Source organism: Octopus bimaculoides, chromosome 1 (assembly GCF_046866305.1).
Source record: "Octopus bimaculoides isolate indiv1 chromosome 1, ASM4686630v1, whole genome shotgun sequence".
NCBI lineage: Eukaryota > Metazoa > Mollusca > Cephalopoda > Octopoda > Octopodidae > Octopus > Octopus bimaculoides.
Window position 1 is genome coordinate 133,347,678 of NC_142928.1, and position 20,952 is coordinate 133,368,629.

The following is a 20,952-nucleotide window of genomic DNA, read 5'->3' on the forward strand; positions in this document are numbered from 1 at the left end:
GAACCTAAAAAGCATGTAGTTGGAAAGCAAGCTTATTACCACACCAACACACCATAAAATACAATTCAGCTAAAGTGTTACTTCACTGGAATAAAAAAAAATGTAATCAAAGAAAAAGTATGGTTGATATAGCACAAACCTTGTTGAGGAATAAGAAGACTTGGAAGCAAGAACTCTTCAGCATCTTTGTTCAAGACAACAAATCGAGAAAGCAATAAATGAATCAATTGACTCCCAACCAGTTCTTCAGAATATTCCTGCAGCATTGAAACAACTTGGCTGCAAAAATAAACAAATAGATAAGCAAACAAAGCAGCAGCAGCCTCCTCACCAAATTTCAAGCCTTCTGCCTATAACAGAAAGGATTATCTATATATTTAAAACTGAGAATGTGTGTGTGTGTGTGTGTGTGTGTGTGTGTGTGTGTGTGTGTGTGTGTGTGTGTGTGTGTGTCTGTATGTGTGCATCATTAAAACTCAAGAACTACCCAACCAATTTCATTCAAATTTTACACATGCCTTACTTAGGGTCCATGGAGTGTCATGAGCCAAAAAAAATTTCAAATTCGTGCCTAATGTGAGCCCAGAGCAATCTCTTATCTCTTACAGTTTCAGTATTACATGTCAAAAGTGAAACCATAACATCTATTGTAATATGACATAATACTTTCACTATTATATGCATTCAATTTCAATTACTGTCAATATGTATTTATATATGTTTGTACATGTATATATATATGTGTGTGTGTGTGTATGTGTGTGTGTGTACTAGCAGAGATACCTAGCCTTGCTCAGGATTAAAATGGCATAGTTTTTTTATTGTTTTACTTGTTTCAGTCATGTGATTGTGGCCATGTTGGAGCAATACCGTTGGTTGAACAAATCGACCACAGGATTTATTCTTTGTAGGCCTAGTACTTATTCTATTAGTGTCTTTTGTCAAACCACTAAGTTATGGGAATATAAACACAGCAACATCTGTTGTCAAGCAATGGTGGGGGTACAAACACAGACACACACACACATACACAAATATACACAGTCTTCTTTCAGTTTCCATGTACAAAATCCACTCATAAGACTTTTGCATGTATATATATATATATATATATATATATTATACAGATGGTGGGACATGTAGAGATTCCCATTTGGTGTACGCAGCAGAATGCACGAAATACAACTTGATTTATGTTGGTTGTAAAACAGAACAATTAAACAAGATTTAATGGGCACAGATATGATGTCAGGTACAATAACAGTAGTTTGAAAGAACCTTCTGAGCATTTTGCTTCAAACAGCTGCAATTTTGGAAAAGACTTGAAAGTGCATATTCTCAAAAAATTTTCTCAATCTCTTTCATTTTCACTTCTCAAAATGCATGAGAAATATGTTTGCAGGTTATTAACATCATGCTCTGGCGGAATGAATATCATCAAATTTATACAAAACTGTTTGATTAAATATTCTTCTTTTTTCTTTCTTCTTTCTTTCTGTCTTTTTCTTTTCACCTGTTATAAAATTGAAACTTAAAAACTGATGATGTCATTCCATCAACATGTGGATGCTGGTTTCTCTTGTTCGTACTTTAAATTTAAATTTCTATAATTTTGAATTTTTATCACTTCTTATTCTGAACTCGACAAAGACAGGCTTACTGTTGAAATAACGTTCAACCAATAAAATACCTCTTACAATCAAATCGCGCTCTTCATCTTGACTGGTTACCTTTGTAAAGAGTTACGTCAATCCTTTTAAAATATTATTATTATTATTGAGTGAGAGAGCAGTGCATGCCATCAAAGTGACACTGGGGTAAAATATACGAAGCCCTTATACCCATCATGACTACCCATCTGATAAGGGTACACCAGGCACATGCATCACAACCATATGTGTGCAACATGGTGATCTCATATCATAATAAACAGTGCATGACCTCGCAGGTGGGGCAAAGTTAGAATTTTCTTTAGGTCAAGTAGTGCATCCCGCTCAAAAGGTCCCTGAATAAGGTTTGTTTAAGAATGTTGGGCAAAACACCCATGTTTCCATAGGTGAATTATTCAAACCCCAAAGAATTCCTCTCAACACATTGGTATGTGCTGTAATTTGTTGTGATGCTCTTATTTTACTGTATTGAAAGTATTTTACGTAGGATGTGTGCGGTGCCTAGTAGTGCTATTTTCTGTAAGTTATATATATTTGTTAGTCCTGGTGTTTTTTTAATGTATTTGTCTGAATATTTTTTATCATACCTAATGCACCTACTGTGATAGGAATTGTTTGTTTTTAGACTCCACATTCGAGTTACCTCTATTTCCAGGTCTTTGTATTTTGAAACATTTTAGAGAAACATTGTCATCATTATTATTAAGGTGGCAAGATACTCAGCAGCCTTTTGTCCATCCTTACGTTCTGAGTTCAAATTGCACTGAGGTCGACTTTGCCTTTCGTCCTTTCAGGGTCAATGAAATAAATACCAGTTATGCACTGGGGTCAATATAATTGACTATCACCCTCCCCAAAATTTCAGGCCTTGTGCTTTAAGTAGAAAGGATTATTATTATTAAAAGTTATAGTAAATTCAAATCCTGTTAATTTTGCTTTTTATCCCTCCATGGTGCAATAAAATAAAGTTCCAGTCAAGTACTAGAGTCAATAGTATTGTCTAATTCCACCCTCCCTTCAAAAACTGCTGGCCTTGTGCCCAAATTCAAAGTAATTATCAATAGTAGAAGTAGAATTACTATTAGCTCTTTAGCATTTAAACCAGCCATATCCAGCCCAAATGTACTACTAGTTTTATGTTCAAACAGGCTAGAACTGGATTCTCACATCTATGCAGCAATGCTATTCCAAACATATATAATCACATCATTGAAATCTTGAAGCTATGAGATAATGCAGGATTAATTCAAAATGATATGAATAAATGAACCTTATATTTGGCAAAGTAATCTGAATGCTAAAAAGGCTAAGGGTAATGGAGTAGCAAGACCAGCAGAGTTGCAGAAATGACAAAGTGTTAGAAAAAATATTTAGCAACATATTCACATTCTTTTATGTTCTGAGTTCAAATCCTGCTGGTATTAAACATGCCCTTCATCATTCTAGATGAAATTAAAATAAGTACCAGTCTGGCACTTGTGCCCGCGGCATGTGTAAGGACTTTCGAGCAAGATTGTTGCCAGTGCCCCTGGACTGGCTCTTGTGCGGGTGGCACATAAAATACACCATTTTGGGCGTGGCCATTGTCAGTAGCGCCTGACTGGCCTTCGTGCCGGTGGCACGTAAAAAGCACCCACTACACTCTCTGAGTGATTGGTATTAGGAAGGGCATCCAGCTGTAGAAACTCTGCCAAATCAGATTGGAGCCTGGTATAGCCATCTGGTTTCACCAGTCCTCAGTCAAATCGTCCAACCCATGCTAGCATGGAAAGCGGACGTTAAACAACAACGATGACGACCAGTAATATTCTGGATCAATTTAATTGACTATCTCCCACTTACTTTTTGTGTGTGTTGATATTAAATATAATATTAACAATACAGGGTTAGCCAAGAGTCACCCAACAGTAAGTCAAAATTCCATAAATACTATCTGTAATTCTGTATTGACACGAATGGAAAAATGTGTTGCTCAAGGACTTCAGTTTGAACAATTTTCCTGATGTTTCATATTTAGAAGCTTTTATTAAATTCATTCAGTTCTTAAACATAAATAAATCTTGGAATTAAATAGTTTTGATTTACTGTTAGGTGAATTTTGGCCAACCCTGTAATACTTCCTTTTGTAAACTTGGTGTACATTTTGTACCTGCCCACCTGCCCATCTCTACTGTTGTTTTTTTTTCTGTTTTATATCTTATCTCTCAACTGCCTCTCACCTCCATCTTATTCACTGTACCATTCCAATCATGTAATGAAGAATAACACCATTCTGTCAATCCTTCCCTACTACTATTCATCAATCTCTATCCTTCTCTCCCTCCCATTACAATTCAGTATAATGAAGGTCTGCACCACGTTTGTTGGTATCAAATACACCCCTATATTTACTCTTCTGCACTGCAAACTATCACTCCCTCAAATTACACTTTTATTGACATCCATCATTCATATTACAGTCATCTTGACTATCCAACACTCGTGCTCTCCCTTTGCCAGCTAACATTACCCTTCCATGCTGTTAACAACCAATGTGTCTTATGGATGAGTCTTTACTGGTATCCATCACACTCACTTCCACCACAAGGTTCAATCCTTGTTGCAGTGAAGTGCCTTGTGTGTCTTAACAACCCTGAGAGCTATGCCAGTGGAGCGCAAGGTCCTGGTAGGGCCTCCCATGCAGGACAGGTCAAAAGATAATGGTCAGACTAATATGGACCACCTCTTCCCAGAGGTAAAAATGGGTCTGTGTAGGGGCCAACAATCTCACCTAAAAAAAAGAGGCAAAGTTACAGAAGCATCAATGACAATTCAAACCAAGGCCTTGGAGAGGAAGGAAAAGACAACCAAGAATCGAGAGCAGAAGGGGACAATGATGGTGATTTCCATAGTGGTTATGTGTTGGTGGCACGTAAAAGCACCCTCTACACTCTCGGAGTGGTTGGCGTTAGAAAGGGCATCCAGCTGTAGAAACTCTGCCAAATCAGATTGGAGCCTGGTGTAGCCATCTGGTTCACCAGTCCTCAGTCAAATTGTCCAACCCATGCTAGCATGGAAAGCAGACGTTAAACGATGATGATGATGATGATGTCAACAGATTAATATCTTGAGATTTAGTGACATGTCACAACTCTCAAGAATTTTGCAAAAGATTATTGAAGAACAGAGGATAACAGTTGATTGGAACCTTGCTATCCAAAACTTGATTCCAATGTTTCCTTGTCTCTGAAATAGTGTTGTTGCACTACCAAGAAAGACTTAGGTTCATATTTCTTAATCCAGATCTCTGATTAATTCATGATACTTTTTAATCTTTTCTATTTCTTTTATTTTGATACCATATAATATAGTGAAATCTACAATCTTGTATGCTTGCATTTTCTTTATCATTATCATATCTATTTCCAGTCTTCTTTTACAAGAGTATGTAAATGTTTTGTTGTTGGCACTCTGTTGCTTACGACGTCGAGGGTTCCAGTTGATCTGATCAACGGAACAGCCTGCTCGTGAAATTAACGTGCAAATGGCTGAGCACTCCACAGACATGTGTACCCTTAACGTAGTTCTCGGAGATATTCAGCGTGACACAGTGTGACAAGGCTGACCCTTTGAATTACAGGCACAACAGGAATAGGAAGTAAGAGTGAGAGAAAGTTGTGGTGAAAGAGTACAGCAGGGTTCGCCACCATCCCCTGCCAAAGCCTCGTGGAGCTTTAGGTGCTTTTGCTCAATAAATACTCACAACGCCCGGTCTGGGAATCGAAACCGCGATCCTATGACCGCGAGTCCGCTGCCCCAACCACTGGGCCATTGCGCCTCCACGTATGTAAATGTAAGAAGAAAACTAAGATAGCATTTGCTAAAATATTAGTTTCAAATTTTGGCACAAGGCCAGCAATTTCAGGAGAAGGGGTAAGTCGATTACATTGACCCCAGTGCTCAACTGGTACCTATTTTATCGACCTCAAAAGGATGAAAAGCAAAGTTGATCTTAATGGAATTTGAACTCAGAACGCAAAGACAGCCAAAATGCTGCTAAGCATTTTGCCCAGTGTGCTAACGATTCTGTCAGCTTACCACCTTAACATTTGCTAAAATGTTGACATCTGAAAGCAGTAAAACAATGCAAAAGTGTTTGTCTTTCTTTCTCTTTTGGTATAATAATATGTATCGCTGAAAGGAATTTCTCTAAGTTAAAGAAATAAACTGGGACACACCTGAAGAAATCTGTTTTCTCTTTGCTAGATTTTAATGTGATGTTTTTGAGGAAAAGCTTAACTTCAAGAAAATGGTTTCTGAAAGAAAAAAAAATTAAATAAAATTAATGCAAGTTAATATGTCCTTTCTCTCACTCATTTTTTTACATCTACCACCACACATTTAAAAAAAAAAATTCTTGAATTTAACTGACTTAACTAACAATAGCAGTTCATACAACCAGTACCTAGTTCTAGATTCTGTAATGTTAAAGGGATGAGATAAATCACCCCTTTGAAAAGGATATCAGCCTCTCTTAAATGACTTACATATTCTCAATAATAAGGTGAAATGAAGCATGTAAAATTAAATGCTTTGCCTAAACATACAAACCTCAACAACCTATACTAAATATTAGAAACTCTGCCAAATTTAGATTGGAGCCTGGTGTTGCCATCCGGTTTCACCAATCCTCAGTCAAATCGTCCAACCCATGCTAGCATGGAAAGCGGACGTTAAACGATGATGATGATGATGATGATGATAGTCATCCAAAATTTACACACTCCAAAATTTCATCACACAGAGAGAGGGTGTGTGTGAGAGAGAGAGAGACAGACAGACAGAATGGTTGTGAGATTGAGAGAGAATGTGTGTGAGAGTGAGAGAGAGAGAGAATGTGAGTGAGAGTGAGAGAGAGAGAGAGAGAGCGAGACAATGTGTTTGTATGTGGTCTGATCAATAAGTATCCGGACTGTAAGCATAGTAATGAAGCTAAAGCATGCAGAGTGAAGCTGCTTGGCACAGATTGGCCTTGAACTCTGCTGTGCATGTGCACTAAGTTTTAATGTTCTAGCTCACTTCTGCTGTTTACAACAGTGCTTGGGAGAAAGGTGTGTACCGTGTGATGACAGAGAAAGTTGAGCAGAGAATCTGCATCAAATTTTGCCAAAAGCTTGGTGATACCTGCTCAGAGGTGGACACAAAGTTTTCAAAAAGTTTTCATCATTCTCGACACAATCAAGGAGATCTTGAGCAACTGAAACTCGAACGTCTTTGGCACAAACTTGGCAGACACACGTCTCATACCGAAATCTTCAATGATAATGGACTGAACTGAACCGTAACTAATCTGCACATCCTCTAATAACTCACGAATGGTGATTCGATGTTTTTCTCAGTTCTGCTGGTCTCTCAGAACATTCGTCAATATTGATATTTTTTCAGCTGTCTTGGAAATGTCTGAACTACTCATACACTTGTGTGCAGTTTATACACTCCTCTCGATACATTTTCTGCAACTTTGCACAGGCTTCTGAGCAGGTGTCGCCATGGCAACTTTCTCTGTCATGGTTAATGTGATGACCACATGCTACACACCTTCCTTCCAAGCACTGCTGTAAACAGCAGGAGTGAGCTACAATGTTAAAACTTAGTGCGCATGCACAGCAGAATTCAAGGCCAATCTTTGCATACAGCTTCACTCTTCATGCTTTAGTTTCGTTACTATGGCAACAGTCCAGAAACTTATTGATCAGACCTCATATATGTATATAGCTGGGTAGACGTCTGTCCATCACTGGCAGTAGCTTTTTTTAAAGCATGTATATTGAAACATGACACTAGCATAAGCTTTCAAACACACACTACAACTAAGAGATTTAATCTTTTATTTCAGCATAATTCTTGTCCATATTTCAAATTCCAACTATTTCATCAAATTTTGAAAATGACTAAATCAAAATTATACCATAACATCCTTTAAGATTTCAATAAAATCATCATCATCATCGTTTAATGTCCGCTTTCCATGCTAGCATGGGTTGGACGATTTGACTGAGGACTGGTGAACCAGATGGATACACCAGGCTCCAATCTGATTTGGCAGAGTTTCTACAGCTGGATGCCCTTCCTAATGCCAACCACTCCGAGAGTGTAGTGAGTGCTTTTACGTGTCACCGGCACGAAGGCCAGTCAGGCGGTACTGGCAACGGCCACGCTCAAAATGGTGCATTCTACATGCCACCCGCACAAGAGCCAGTCCAGCGGTACTGGCAACGAACTTTTCACGTGTCATGGGCACAAGCGCCAGAAAGGCAACGCTGGGCACAAGCGCCAGAAAGGCAATGCTGGGCACAGGTGCCATCACGATTTCACTTTCGCTTGCCCCAACAGGTCTTCACAAGCTGAGCCCCATGTCCAATGAAGTAGACGACGTTGGCATGGGTGCCAGTCATCGAATTTAGTCCGATTTCGATATCACTTGCCTCAACAGGTCCTCGCAAGCAGGGCCCAGTGTCCAATGAAGGAAAGGTACGCATAAGTGGGCTGGCTACACCCCTGGCAGAGGCCTTGCATTTAGGTCTCAGAATCTATTGACAAGATTCAAGAAGGTGGGGGAGTGGGGGAAATAGATGTAAAAATAAATATAAATTCCTGCATTGCACTTTTCTAACAAGTGAATTGATGTGGGATTGATGTTGGGATTAAAACAAAAGCAGCATGGCAGAACCATTATAGCTATTAAAACTGCCCTTACACTTTTACTTTATTAATTTTTTTTATATAGATAATATATATTCTTAACTATCTAAATGCTAAGTTAAGTTATTATTTTAAAGCTAGTTTGAAAATAACAACTTTTATTGATGGAGTGACTCAATACAGAGAGACGAGTCAACTCATATTCTTTGGTGTCAAAACCTTCATTGTACATTTAAGATCTTGTTTACTGAGACTAATCAGTGAACAGGTTGTAGATGTACAAACAGGGTTTTGATGAATAAACAAAGTGTAGATGAAAGACTTTGATACTTAATGATTATAATGACTCTACTGTAAGTAAGTAGCTAAATAGCTAAATTTAGTTATATTCTATTAACTGAAGTGATGAGTGGCTGAGTGTAAGTGAATTAAGAAAGCGGTTTAGCATCAAAGACATTCATTGCAAAGGTGAATGTGGTAATAATTGAAGGAAGTGGAGTAATGATCATAACCTTTGCAACCTTATCTAGACTGATGAGATCAATGCAGTTGCACCAGTCTAAATATGTAGACAAGAAAGAATTATAATTCAGGGAAGGAATGATAATCAAAAGGCAAAGAAATAAGAACAAGTGTATTGGGGGAACCTTAGAGAAGGGATATATAATTTGGAGGGGCCAAAATAAATAATGGCCAAATGCTAAGAGGCAAAAAGATGTAATAGTGAGTCAGTGAGCTACTGATTGTGGCATGTAGATTAATGAATCTCTGACAATCAGTCAGTTGGTCTTCTTTTGAATGTGGCCTGGAATGCTTAAGTGTGTAGAAAAATTCTATTCTAAATATAGATCTATATTCCAAATATGAATCACATTTGACTTTTGATAATAACTGAGCAAATCTGAAATGTTTTCTGATCTGAAGAAGAAAACTATTCAGCAACATCTAGCATTTGCAGCAACTTTGAAGGTTTAGTTTTGTATTGGTTAAGTAAATGTATAGATGGTGTGGCACAAGACTGTTTTCCAAATATATGTGCAGTTGACATTACCAATTACAGGATGTTTTCAAGGACACTGTTAATGAACACACTGCAGTCTGGAATGCTGTGTTTAGGACACTTGTGCTCATAAGGGCAGCAAGTAAATCATTAATGTACAGAAAGAAGAGTGTGGGAGATAATACTGAACAGTGAGGAAGGTAGACCAGAATGACAGAAAGAACCATGTCAGTACATGCTGCAATTATACGATTTGGTACAAAACTTCCAATTGAGGACATAAAGAGACAGATGGAAATCAATAAGTGAGAAATTTATTGATTTCCATTAATCCTTTGTGTGCTGGTGGGGTCCCTTGGGACCCCAGCAAATTTTAAAAGTTATGCAACTTTTACATTTTTTATTTAAATGATTTTATATATATCATGACTTTGTTGTTAATAGTTTATATATGCACATACAAATTTTGAGTTAAAAATTTTCAGTCATATGGATGCTATAGCATAAAATATAGTCACTGGGGTGCAACTGGATCCCATTAGCCTTCTGTAAAATTATTTTTTCCTATTCTTTTTTCAGATACTCTGATGAACTGTAAGTCAATTTTCTTTGTATTTGTTCTGGTATGAATCTATATACATTTTTTCTTTTATTCTTTTTGTTTTATTTTATATTTAGTGCTATGTGTATAGTTTATAAAACTATAAAAAGAAAAAGTACTAAATTTCTTGTTCTGTATCATGCACTCACACATATATACAAGATTAAACAAATATCACTTTATGGATAGTGCAAAAATAAAAGGGGACCCAATGGCCTTTTGTGTAATTCCAACCCCATCAGCCCACAAAGGGTTAATAGGAGATTCTTAAGCCAGACATAACTGATCAGTGCAATTTACAGGGCACTGCAGTGCTTGAACCACTCCTTGACAATATCAAGGGCAACAACATTGTTTTTGCAGAGGATTTAAAAGCTGAGAGAGACCAATGGTGTAAGGTAAAGTATAACAAGAATCTTGTAAATTTAGCTATATGAAAACCATACTGGTTGTCATTGAACAGGATAAGAGACTTAAGGTGTCTCTGTCATCCTTGAGATGTTGAAAATGAGGGCAATAAATCGATAGCAGAATCAGACAGATTTTGTCTTTTAGAGAATGGGATATTATGTAACATGCTTCCATGCCGGCTGGAACATATCCACAAGTTGATGGAAGTAGTCCATGTTTGCTCTTGTTTAACCCTTTAGCATTTAAACCAGCCATAACCAGCCCAAAATATTCTTCCTGTTTTACATGGAAACTAACTAGATCCACATTCACACATCTACCCTACAATGTCATTCTAAAAATAAACAGTTATATCACTCAAATCTCAAAGCTGCAAGAATGTGAATAAATAAGCATTACATTTGACAGAGTAATCTGAATGCCAACAGGTTGAAATTTACTACGGGAGCACCAGAAAAGATATAGAGAAGTGAAAGCTGAAAAATGCAAGGAATCGGTGATAAAATGAAGATATGATACATACATATGTGGTACATAGATAAAATGAAGATGTGGTACATACATAATACAAAAAATTAATTAAACACTGAAGATAATGATGATTGTAACTTTCAAAAATTCTCTAGCATTTGCCCACAAGTGACTAGTCAAGTTGATAAAGAAACAAAGAAAATATCTGACTCACTCGTATTTAAAAAGGCGATCAGTCAACAAACATTTTAATGGTGGTCTTTGTTTTGGGTCTCGACTGAGATACTCATCTTGAATTCGCAATTCAAATGTTTTAAAAAGATCTCCTAAGAAAACAAATAATAATAATGATAATAAATGGACAAAAAGTGGTACTACATTTACTTTAAAACATTACTTTTGATTATCACATGAAATTGTGATAGATAAACAGTGTAAACATGAAAACCCTGTACAAAACAACATGATGGTGTAAACCAACGAGAATATAACCTAATTACTGACACAGACCAAATCAAGCAGTAAGTACACTTCATATATATATATATATATATATATATATATATATATATATATATATATATATATATATATATATATATACATTATACACATCTCATCATGCACAAAGTGCCCATTACATATTAAATGCAAACTCAAACGAAAATTATAGGCATTATATTGTATCAACAAAGTCAGTCTTACTATACAAAACTGTCATTGTCAATGTTGTTTTTTTCTATCTGTACAGAAACTTTACTGTCTCTCTTTGTGTATGGATTACTTAGAAAAAAACTGGTAATGCAACACTTATTTTATGCATTATATCTAATTATCATGTATAATTAGTGGTTGAAATATCACATGTGTAAATGTGAAGCCCATATACAAAACAACAGCATTTGGGCATATACCGCTGAGAATATAGTCAAACTAACAACATGAAAAATCAAGCAAAGTGTTTGGAAAAATTAACAATTTTGAATTACAACACTTCTTTCAACCCCATCACCTCAAGCTCTGCCATTAATTTAGAGGTTACTGGAACAGACAGCCACAACAACAACAACAACAATAATAATGGTAATAACAATAGTGGTAATGGTGGTAATAGTAACGATAGTAATAAAAATAATAGGATAAGGAATACCAAGTTGAAACCTGGCATGGGATAGCCTCTCTAGATGAAGGTATATGGATCGACAGGGATAGTGTCATGATAAAAACACTGGTAGTTGCACAACCTGACAAATTGTTACTTTATATGAGTGACAATGACAAATCAAAATTTTGAGAACAATGGTGTTAATGGGACTGGAATCTACGATGGCGAAGGTGTCATGCCTAGCATGCTTGGAGTAACTGGTCTGGTTTCAGTAGGTTGTAACCCAGTGATAGATCAGCAAACATGGTGAAGGTGGAGTAAACAAGTAAATATTGTGGTCATGGAGTGTTACTACCTGAGCAATCCTGTAGACAAAAATGGTTCTCCTGTTAAGAGCTACCAGCAATAAATGCATAGACAACAGAAAGAGGTTTGTTTCAACTCATTGAACAGAAATTATGTGACGAAGCTAGAGCAATAAGAAAAAAAATTGCTGATTGCCAGAAGTGGAGCTTGAAGTTATCAAAAGACAGGTATTAGAAAACAACAGCGAAAAAAATGAGGAAAATACAGATCTTTGTGAGAAAAAGTAGAGGACAGGGGTGAGATTTCTGGTAACCCACTGGAAAAGGACAGTGATAGTTTGTCCAGTGAGAGACATGTAGATGGTCTGGAAGAATATGAAATTAATGAAGACATGAACAGAAGGCAATATATGACAGAATAAAGGCAAGGTTACAGGAGGACAATAGCAACATTATTTGCAACCTTAAAAAGGTTGACTGATGGAAGCTGAACCAAGAAACAAAAAAGGTGAATGAAATTCTAAAATACATCAAGGCAGAAAAACATTACAGAAACAAATAATTTGATCAAGTCAGCAAGTGTTGTTGAGGCACAAGATATGGGTGTAGGTGTCAAGAAAAAGACAATACAAGAGACCAGAGAAAAGAACATCATCATCATCATCATTTAACATCCGTTGACCAGGGCTGGCAAGTTGAAAGGCTGCACCAGACTCCAATCTGATTTGGCATGGTTTCTATGGCTGGATGTCCTTCCTAAGGTCAACCATTCCAAGAGTGTAATGGGTGCCTTTGCGTGACGCCAGTATCTGCCATGACTGCAATTTTACTTCGCTTGATGGGTCTTCTTTTCAAGCACATGATGCCAAGGGTCTAAGTGATTCGTCATTGCCTCCATGAGGGCCAACACTCAAAAGGAGCTTTTCATGTGCCACCAGCATTGGTCATTTTGCCTCCATGATGCTCAATGCTCAAAAGATGCTTTTTACATTCCATAGGTATGGGTGCCAGTTACATGACACCAGCATCGACCATGACTACAATTTCACTTGACTTGACAGGTCTTCTCAAGCACAGCATACCACCAATGGTCTCAGTCACTAGTCACTGTCTCTGTGAGGCCCAAGGTTCAAAGATCATGCTTCACCACCTCATCCTATGTCTTCCTGGGTCTACCTCTACCACAGGTTCCCTCCACAGTCAGAGATCAGCACTTCTTTACACAGTTGTCCTCATTCATACATGTCACATGACCATACCAGCGCAGTCGTCTCTCCTGCACTCCACATCTGATGCCTCTTATGACCAACTTTTCTCTCAAGATGTTTACACTCTGTTGCGCATGCACACTGACATTACACATCCAGCGAAGTATACTGGCTTCATTTCTTTCAAGCCTACACATGTCCGTGACTGTCACAGCCCATGTTTCACTGTCATGTAGCATAGCTGTTTGCACAAAGGCATCATACAATCAGCCTTTCACTCTGAGAAAGAGGCCCTTTGTTGCCCGCAAAGGTTGGAGCTCTCTGAACTTAGCTCAGCCTATTCTTATTCTGATAGCTACACTCACAGAGCATCCATCTCTGCTACTAACTTGGTCACCTAGATAATAGAAGCTACTACATCTAGCTTACCCCTCTGGCAGTTGATGGAGTCCTATTTTCTGTACATTTTCAATGTTCATTGTACCTGGACATCTTCCACATACAAAAGCTATTTTCCCTGTTAACCTTCCTCTGATATTTTCCACCAAGGTGGAAAAGAATACAAGTCAGTATAGATACACTCTTGGAGGACATTTCTGCTTTAGACCGAAAAGAGAAGAGAGAGCTAAGAAATGAACAAAAATATAAAGCATTGAAAGAAAAGACCAAAAAGTAGTAATGGAAGAACTCAAGCAAAATCATATTGCAAAGAAAGCAAAGATGGCAAGATTTGACCAAAGAATAAAGAAATATCAGTAAAAGAGATTATTCGGGGTAGACTGGAAGAGATTTTACCAAGAAAGAAATGGAGTGTACAGATGAAGTGATGATACTAGATAGTAATAGAAGTTAAAGATTTTGGAGTGACATTTGGAGTAAAGATAAGGAGTACAAGAAGGATATTGAATGGTTACAAGAACTGGTTACAACAGTTTGCCAACAGCAGGTAGAACTACACATTTCAGTCAGGGATGTGAAGAAAGTCAGAAAAAAGATCGGTAATTGGAAGGATCCACAGGACCAGATGTAGCTCAAGGCTACTGGATCAAAAGATTTAGTGAATGTCATGCATAAATAGCAGAACAACTCAACACATTGTTACATGCTGAGTTAAATGCCCAGTGACACCAAAGTGGCTGACTAGGGGCACAACTGTTTTACACTTGAAAGGCATTACAAAAGGGAATGCAGTAGATAACTACAGATTGATATTATGCTCGTCACCTACAATGTACATCTTAAAGAAAATGGTGTTCTACCAGATAAGCAGAAAGAGTACAAGCATATGTGCAGAGGTACCAAGGATCAACTTCTGATAGACAAAATAGCACTTAGAGATTGATTACCACATGGCCTACAATATGATCCCACACATTCTTGTATCATGGAATATGGATTGCATGAAATGTCAAACGGTTTCTTGGAAAAACTATGGAGAAGTGGAAGACAGAACTGACAGCAAATGGAAGAAGCTTAAGGAAAATAGAAATCAAGAGAAGTATATTTCAAGGAGATTGTCTGTCACTATTGACTTTTGAATTGTGCGTGATACTACTAACAATGGTTTTGAGGAAAGCTAAGGCTAGGTATGAATTAAAGGGTCACCAACAAAAGGTTGATCACTTACTGTTCATGAATGACCTCAAGCCTTACAGTAAGGATGAATCCCTGGTCAGTTCCCTCATTGATACGGGGTGCATAGGTGTATACATTTTTGTACTCACATCAGAATGCAGTTTGGATTGAAAAAGTGTGGTGTATTAGTCTTGAACAAAGACAAAACTAAACACATGGATTGGTTGGTGATACCATCAGGAGAAGTTATGAAGCAAATAGAAGAGGTGGGCTATAAGTAATTGGGAATATTGAAAATGAACAAAGTAATGGAAGAGGAAATGAAACATTTAAGGAGGAATACTTGCAAAGACTAAGACTAGTTATCAAATCAAAATTGAAGGAACAGAATAAGATTGAAGATGTCAACAATGGATTGTCTCACTCCTTCGATATGGAGCAGGGATAATTGCATGGACAGTAGAAGAGTCAAACAGCTTAAACAGAAAGATAAGAAAGCTGTTGACTAGATATAAGATATTTCATACAAAGAGTGACACAAAATTTATGTATCAAGAAAAAGAGGAGGAAGAATGTATGTACCAAGAAATAGAGAAGGCAGCTTGGGTGCAAACACAGCATTATAGCAGAAGAAAACAACATAGCAGGCTACATAAAAAATGCCACAGAAACACTATTGTTGGAAATAAGAAGGCATGGCTTGTGTAAAATTGAAGATTGCAAAGATAAACACAGTACAAGCATTTGAAGATGGATGAAACTGAAAATAGGTGTCTAGAGAAAAGAACGCATGGACTATTCCATAGAGATGTAGAACACAAAACAAAGATAAAAAGTGGTAATGTATAGCTAAGAGTGATTTAAATCTGGGAACAGAGGCACTAATCTATGTTGCTCAAGAGCAACCATTAAGAACTGATTACATTAAACAGAATAGACTACACAGCAGAAATGATAAGTGCAAATTCCACACTCACTACCATGAAATAACAGATGTTACTGGAGATTATATGTGTGTGTGTGTGTGTGTGTGTGTTTTATATAATCTGTAAGTTGAGTCAGTAACTGATGAATACAAACCTAATTCTTTGAGTTGGTCAAAGAATTCTTCAGCAAGTTTCCCAAAAGAGTAAGCATCCAATACATGCATTGCTTTTGAACTAATACATAGATTATCAGCCTGTAAGAGACAAAGATCAAAGGAGATCTAAGTGGAATTGTTTGCTTTTGAGTTTTTTCTAAATTTATTTTTAACTTCTTATTTTTAAAATAATACTTTATATATATATATTTTAGATTCATACAACAAATTAAGGAAAAGAGTAAATTAGACTTGCAAAGAAAGAAATGAAAACAAATTACCTTTTCCTCAGGTGAGATTGCACTTTGACTACGAAGAGCTCGACAATTCTCCAAGAACTTGGGCGTCAGCTGTTCAAAATGGCATGCATGTTCAAATCCACCCAGTTTCCAGGTACCATCTTTTGTCACAAAAATTGAAGACTGGCAAATATTGTTATGTGAGATTTCAACCTTAAAAAATAATTATATATAATACATTATAAAGTTTTGTTAGAGATATTGTTCTGTTTCTCATAAATTAAATCTGTAGGTTAATACAATAGTATATTTTGACCTGTGGAGGCGCAATGGCCCAGTGGTTAGGGCAGCGGACTCGCGGTTTCAATTCCCAGACTGGGCGTTGTGAGTGTTTATTGAGCGAAAACACCTAAAGCTCCACGAGGCTCCGGCAGGAGATGGTGGCGAACCCTGCTGTACTCTTTCACCACAACTTTCTCTCACTCTTACTTCCTGTTTCTGTTGTGCCTGTATTTCAAAGGGCCAGCCTTGTCACACTGGGTCACGCTGAATATCCCCGAGAACTACGTTAAGGGTACACGTGTCTGTGGAGTGCTCAGCCACTTGCACGTTAATTTCACGAGCAGGCTGTTCCGTTGATCGCATCAACTGGAACCCTCGACGTCATGCCAACAACATATTTTGACCTACTTTTGTTTTATGCTCAGGAAAGTAACTCAATTAATTAAAAAAGAAAGAAATAACAGGTAGTTGTGACAGTGGTGATGCTGGTACTCATAAAGATGATTGAAAAGAAAGAGGAAAAGAAAATAGAGGAGCAGAAATAACAGAATTAATAAAAAGAAAGAGAAAACATGAAAGAAACAGAGAGAAAGAGGAAAAAAGTAATAAAGAGGATTCTAAGAAGTGAGAGACTGAGTAAAAATGCAAGTTAAAATAGACATGCAAGAGAAAGAGGGTGAATGGGATATGGAGAAGAATATACAAAGCAAAGTTTGTGACATCACTGTATCCTTAGTTATCTCATTCTCTTATTTTCCTCTGCTATCTCACATATCTTACATTAGAAATATTTTTGAATTGCGTGCCCTAGTATATAATATAATGGCATCTTTAGTTGAAAGTATTATTTTGCTGCAAGAATAGAAACAATGTTGAGGTCTCCCATATATATGTATGCATATATATATTTACATATCAGTATGAATATGTATATAGATGTGTGTGTGTGTGTTTGTTTCTGTGTGTATAGACATATACATATATACACATACATATCTACATACATTCATACATATGTACATAGATAGCTATATCTACATACATACATTCATACATATATATCTACATACATACATACATACACATATATCTACATACATACATACATACACATATATCTACATACATACATACATACACATATATCTACATACATACATATATCTCTACATGCATATATACATGTGTATGTGTGTGTGTGTGTACAAGGAGAACTGAAAAGTTCCTGACTTTGGGTAAAGGAAAACACAGGAGGATCAGTTAATTATGATTTTATTCAACGGAACACTGACGGGGTCGGGGGCGTAGGAATACTTCTAGCGGAGAAATGGGTGGATAAGGTAATCGAGGTCGTTAGAGTAAGTGACAGAGTACTTAAGATCAGACTAGTGCTTCATCATAGATTAGCTACTGTCATCTCAGCCTATGCACCTCAACCGGGGCTACCAGATGGTCTGAAAGACCAATTCTATGACACCCTCTTGCAAACTACCTCGTCGACGAGTGACAGGGACCTTCTCTTTGTGGCTGGAGACTTCAACGGTCATGTCGGACGTCGTGCTGGAGGCTTCCATGGCATACATGGAGGCTATGGCTTCGGTTCCCGCAACGAGGAGGGAACCAGACTGCTGGAGTTCTGTGATGCAACCGATCTTATGGTCTGCAATACCAACTTCAGGAAACCTGCCAGTCACCTAGTCACCTACCGCTCCGGCAGACACTCTAGCCAAATCGACTACATCCTCGCCAGAAATAGGGAAAGAGGGCGGCTTATAAATGCCAAAACCTACCCTGGCGAAGAATGTACCCCACAACATAGATTAGTAGTTAGCGACTTTGGGATCAAGGCAAAATGGGTGCCCAGAATTAGACAGGCTTGGAGGAGAAGGGTGTGGAAGCTTAAAGACCCTGCAAACGGACAGAGACTTAGAGACAAGTTACTTGAAGCATTTAACGAAATAGAAGGGGATATAGCATCATACAACGTGGAAGACAATTGGAGATTTCTGCGGGACAACCTGTTGAAAGCCACCGACCAGATTTGTGGGTGGTGTAGGGTCCCCTCCCGACCCAGAGTAACGTGGTGGTGGAACAAGGAGGTAGACAGGGCTATTAGACAAAAGAAACAGGCTTGGAAGGACTGGAAGAACGGTGGTAGCAGGGAATTGTACCAATGTGCCAGAAGGGAGGCTAGGCGACAGGTTTATTTAGCCAGAGGGGAAGTAGATAAGGAAAGATTTGCCAATGTTCTGCGCCGTGAGGACCAAAGACTTGAAGTATTTCGTGTTGCAAGACAGTGTAGGAGAGAGAATAGTGATGTTGTAGGAGAGAAACGTGTTCGCATGGATGATGGTACGCTTGCATTAAATGAGGATGCAAAGAAAGAGGTCTGGAGATGCCACTACGATAGATTGCTTAATAAAGAGAATGAATGGGAGAAAGAGAGCCTGCCGTATGTCGACCCAATAGAGGGACCAGCTATCCGAGTTGATAGTACCAGGGTAGATAAAGCAATTAAGAGTATGAAGACCGGGAAAGCCCCCGGCCCATCAGGAATCACTGCAGAGATGCTCAAAATATCTGGCAGTGTTGGCTATAGCCTAGTCACCCGTATTACGAACCAGGTGATACACGAAGGAGTCATACCCAATGACTGGTGTAGCAGCATCATAGTCAACTGCTACAAAAGTAAAGGTGACGCTTTAGATACAAATAATTACAGAGGCATCAAGCTGTTAGATCAGGTTATGAAAGTTACAGAGAGGGTCATAGCCCAACTAATTAGGGAGCGAATCAATTTAGATGAGATGCAGTTTGGGTTCGTGCCAGGTAAAAGCACTACTGATGCCTTATTTCTAGTGAGACAGTTGCAGGAGAAATACCTAGTTAAGGATAAACCGCTGTACCTGGCTTTCGTTGACATGGAGAAAGCCTTTGACAGGGTCCCCCGATCCCTTATCTGGTGGTCAATGAGGAAACTTGGGATAGAAGAATGGTTAGTGAGAGCTGTGCGAGCCATGTACAGAGATGCTGCCAGTAAGGTGAGGGTTGGAAATGAGTACAGCAATGAATTCCGGGTAGAGGTAGGGGTCCACCAAGGTTCCGTCCTCAGCCCCCTCTTATTTATCATAGTCCTCCAGGCAATCACAGAGGAGTTCAAGACAGGTTGCCCCTGGGAGCTCCTCTATGCTGATGACCTTGCCCTAATTGCGGAGTCACTATCAGAACTAGAGGAGAAGTTTCAGGTGTGGAAGCAAGGTCTAGAATTGAAGGGCCTTAGAGTCAACCTAGCTAAAACCAAAATCCTAATAAGTAGGAAGGTAGATAAAACACAAACCCCTTCAGGTAGATGGCCCTGCTCAGTATGTAGAAAAGGAGTAGGTAGTAATTCTATAAGATGTACCCGGTGCAAGCTATGGACACATAAGAGGTGCAGCAACATCAAAGGCAGGTTAACTAGCAAGTTAGTTTTTGTTTGTGGCAGATGTTCAGGTGCAATAAAGACTGTAAACAAACAGGAAACAACTTCTATCTCATTCCAGGGTGAAAAACTAGAGGTAGTCGATAGCTTCCGCTATCTGGGCGACTAAGTTAGTAGTGGGGGTGGGTGCGCTGAAAGTGTAGCTGCTAGAATAAGAATAGCCTGGGCAAAGTTTAGAGAGCTCTTACCCCTGCTGGCGACAAAGGGACTCTCACTCAGAGTAAAAGGCAGACTGTATGACGCATGCGTACGAACAACCATGCTACATGGCAGTGAAACATGGGCTGTAACTGCTGAGGACATACGTAAGCTCGCAAGGAATGAAGCCAGTATGCTCCGTTGGATGTGTAATGTCAATGTGAATACCCGTCAGAGTGTAAGTATCTTGAGAGAAAAGCTGAACATTAGAAGCATCAGTTGTGGCGTGCAAGAGAGACGATTGCGCTGGTATGGACATGTGGTGAGAATGGATGAGGATAGCTGCGTGAAAAAGTGCCACACCCTAACAGTTGAGGGAACCCGTGGAAGAGGTAGGCCCAGGAAGACCTGGGCTGAGGTGGTGAGGCAAGACCTTCGTACATTGGGCCTCACCGAGGCGATGACTACTGACCGAGACCTTTGGAAATGTGCTGTGCGTGAGAAGACTCGGCAAGCCAAGTAAGATCGTTGCCAGTGCCCCTGGACTGGTTCTTGTGCGGGTGGCACATGAGATGCACCATTTTGAGCGTGGCCGTTGCCAGTACTGCCTGACTGGCTCCCGTAAGATTTTCGAGCGAGATCGTTGCCAGTGCCCCTGGACTGGCTTGTGCGGGTGGCACATAAAAGACACCATTTCGAGCGTG

At 38.6% G+C, this 20,952-nt stretch overlaps 1 protein-coding gene across 2 annotated transcripts in view; it reads right to left on the reverse strand.

Moving 5' to 3' along the window:
* Positions 1-20,952, reverse strand: part of LOC106874673 (protein-associating with the carboxyl-terminal domain of ezrin) — a 43,509-nt gene that overhangs the window by 13,624 nt on the left and 8,933 nt on the right. For both annotated transcript variants that reach the window (XM_014922470.3, XM_089358594.1), the window contains 5 exons: positions 16,390-16,560; positions 16,108-16,207; positions 11,049-11,160; positions 5,888-5,965; positions 140-279 (listed from right to left, as the gene is read on the reverse strand). In XM_014922470.3, the coding sequence (XP_014777956.2) occupies positions 140-279; positions 5,888-5,965; positions 11,049-11,160; positions 16,108-16,207; positions 16,390-16,560 (601 nt within the window). The remainder of the gene's footprint in view (positions 1-139; positions 280-5,887; positions 5,966-11,048; positions 11,161-16,107; positions 16,208-16,389; positions 16,561-20,952) is intronic.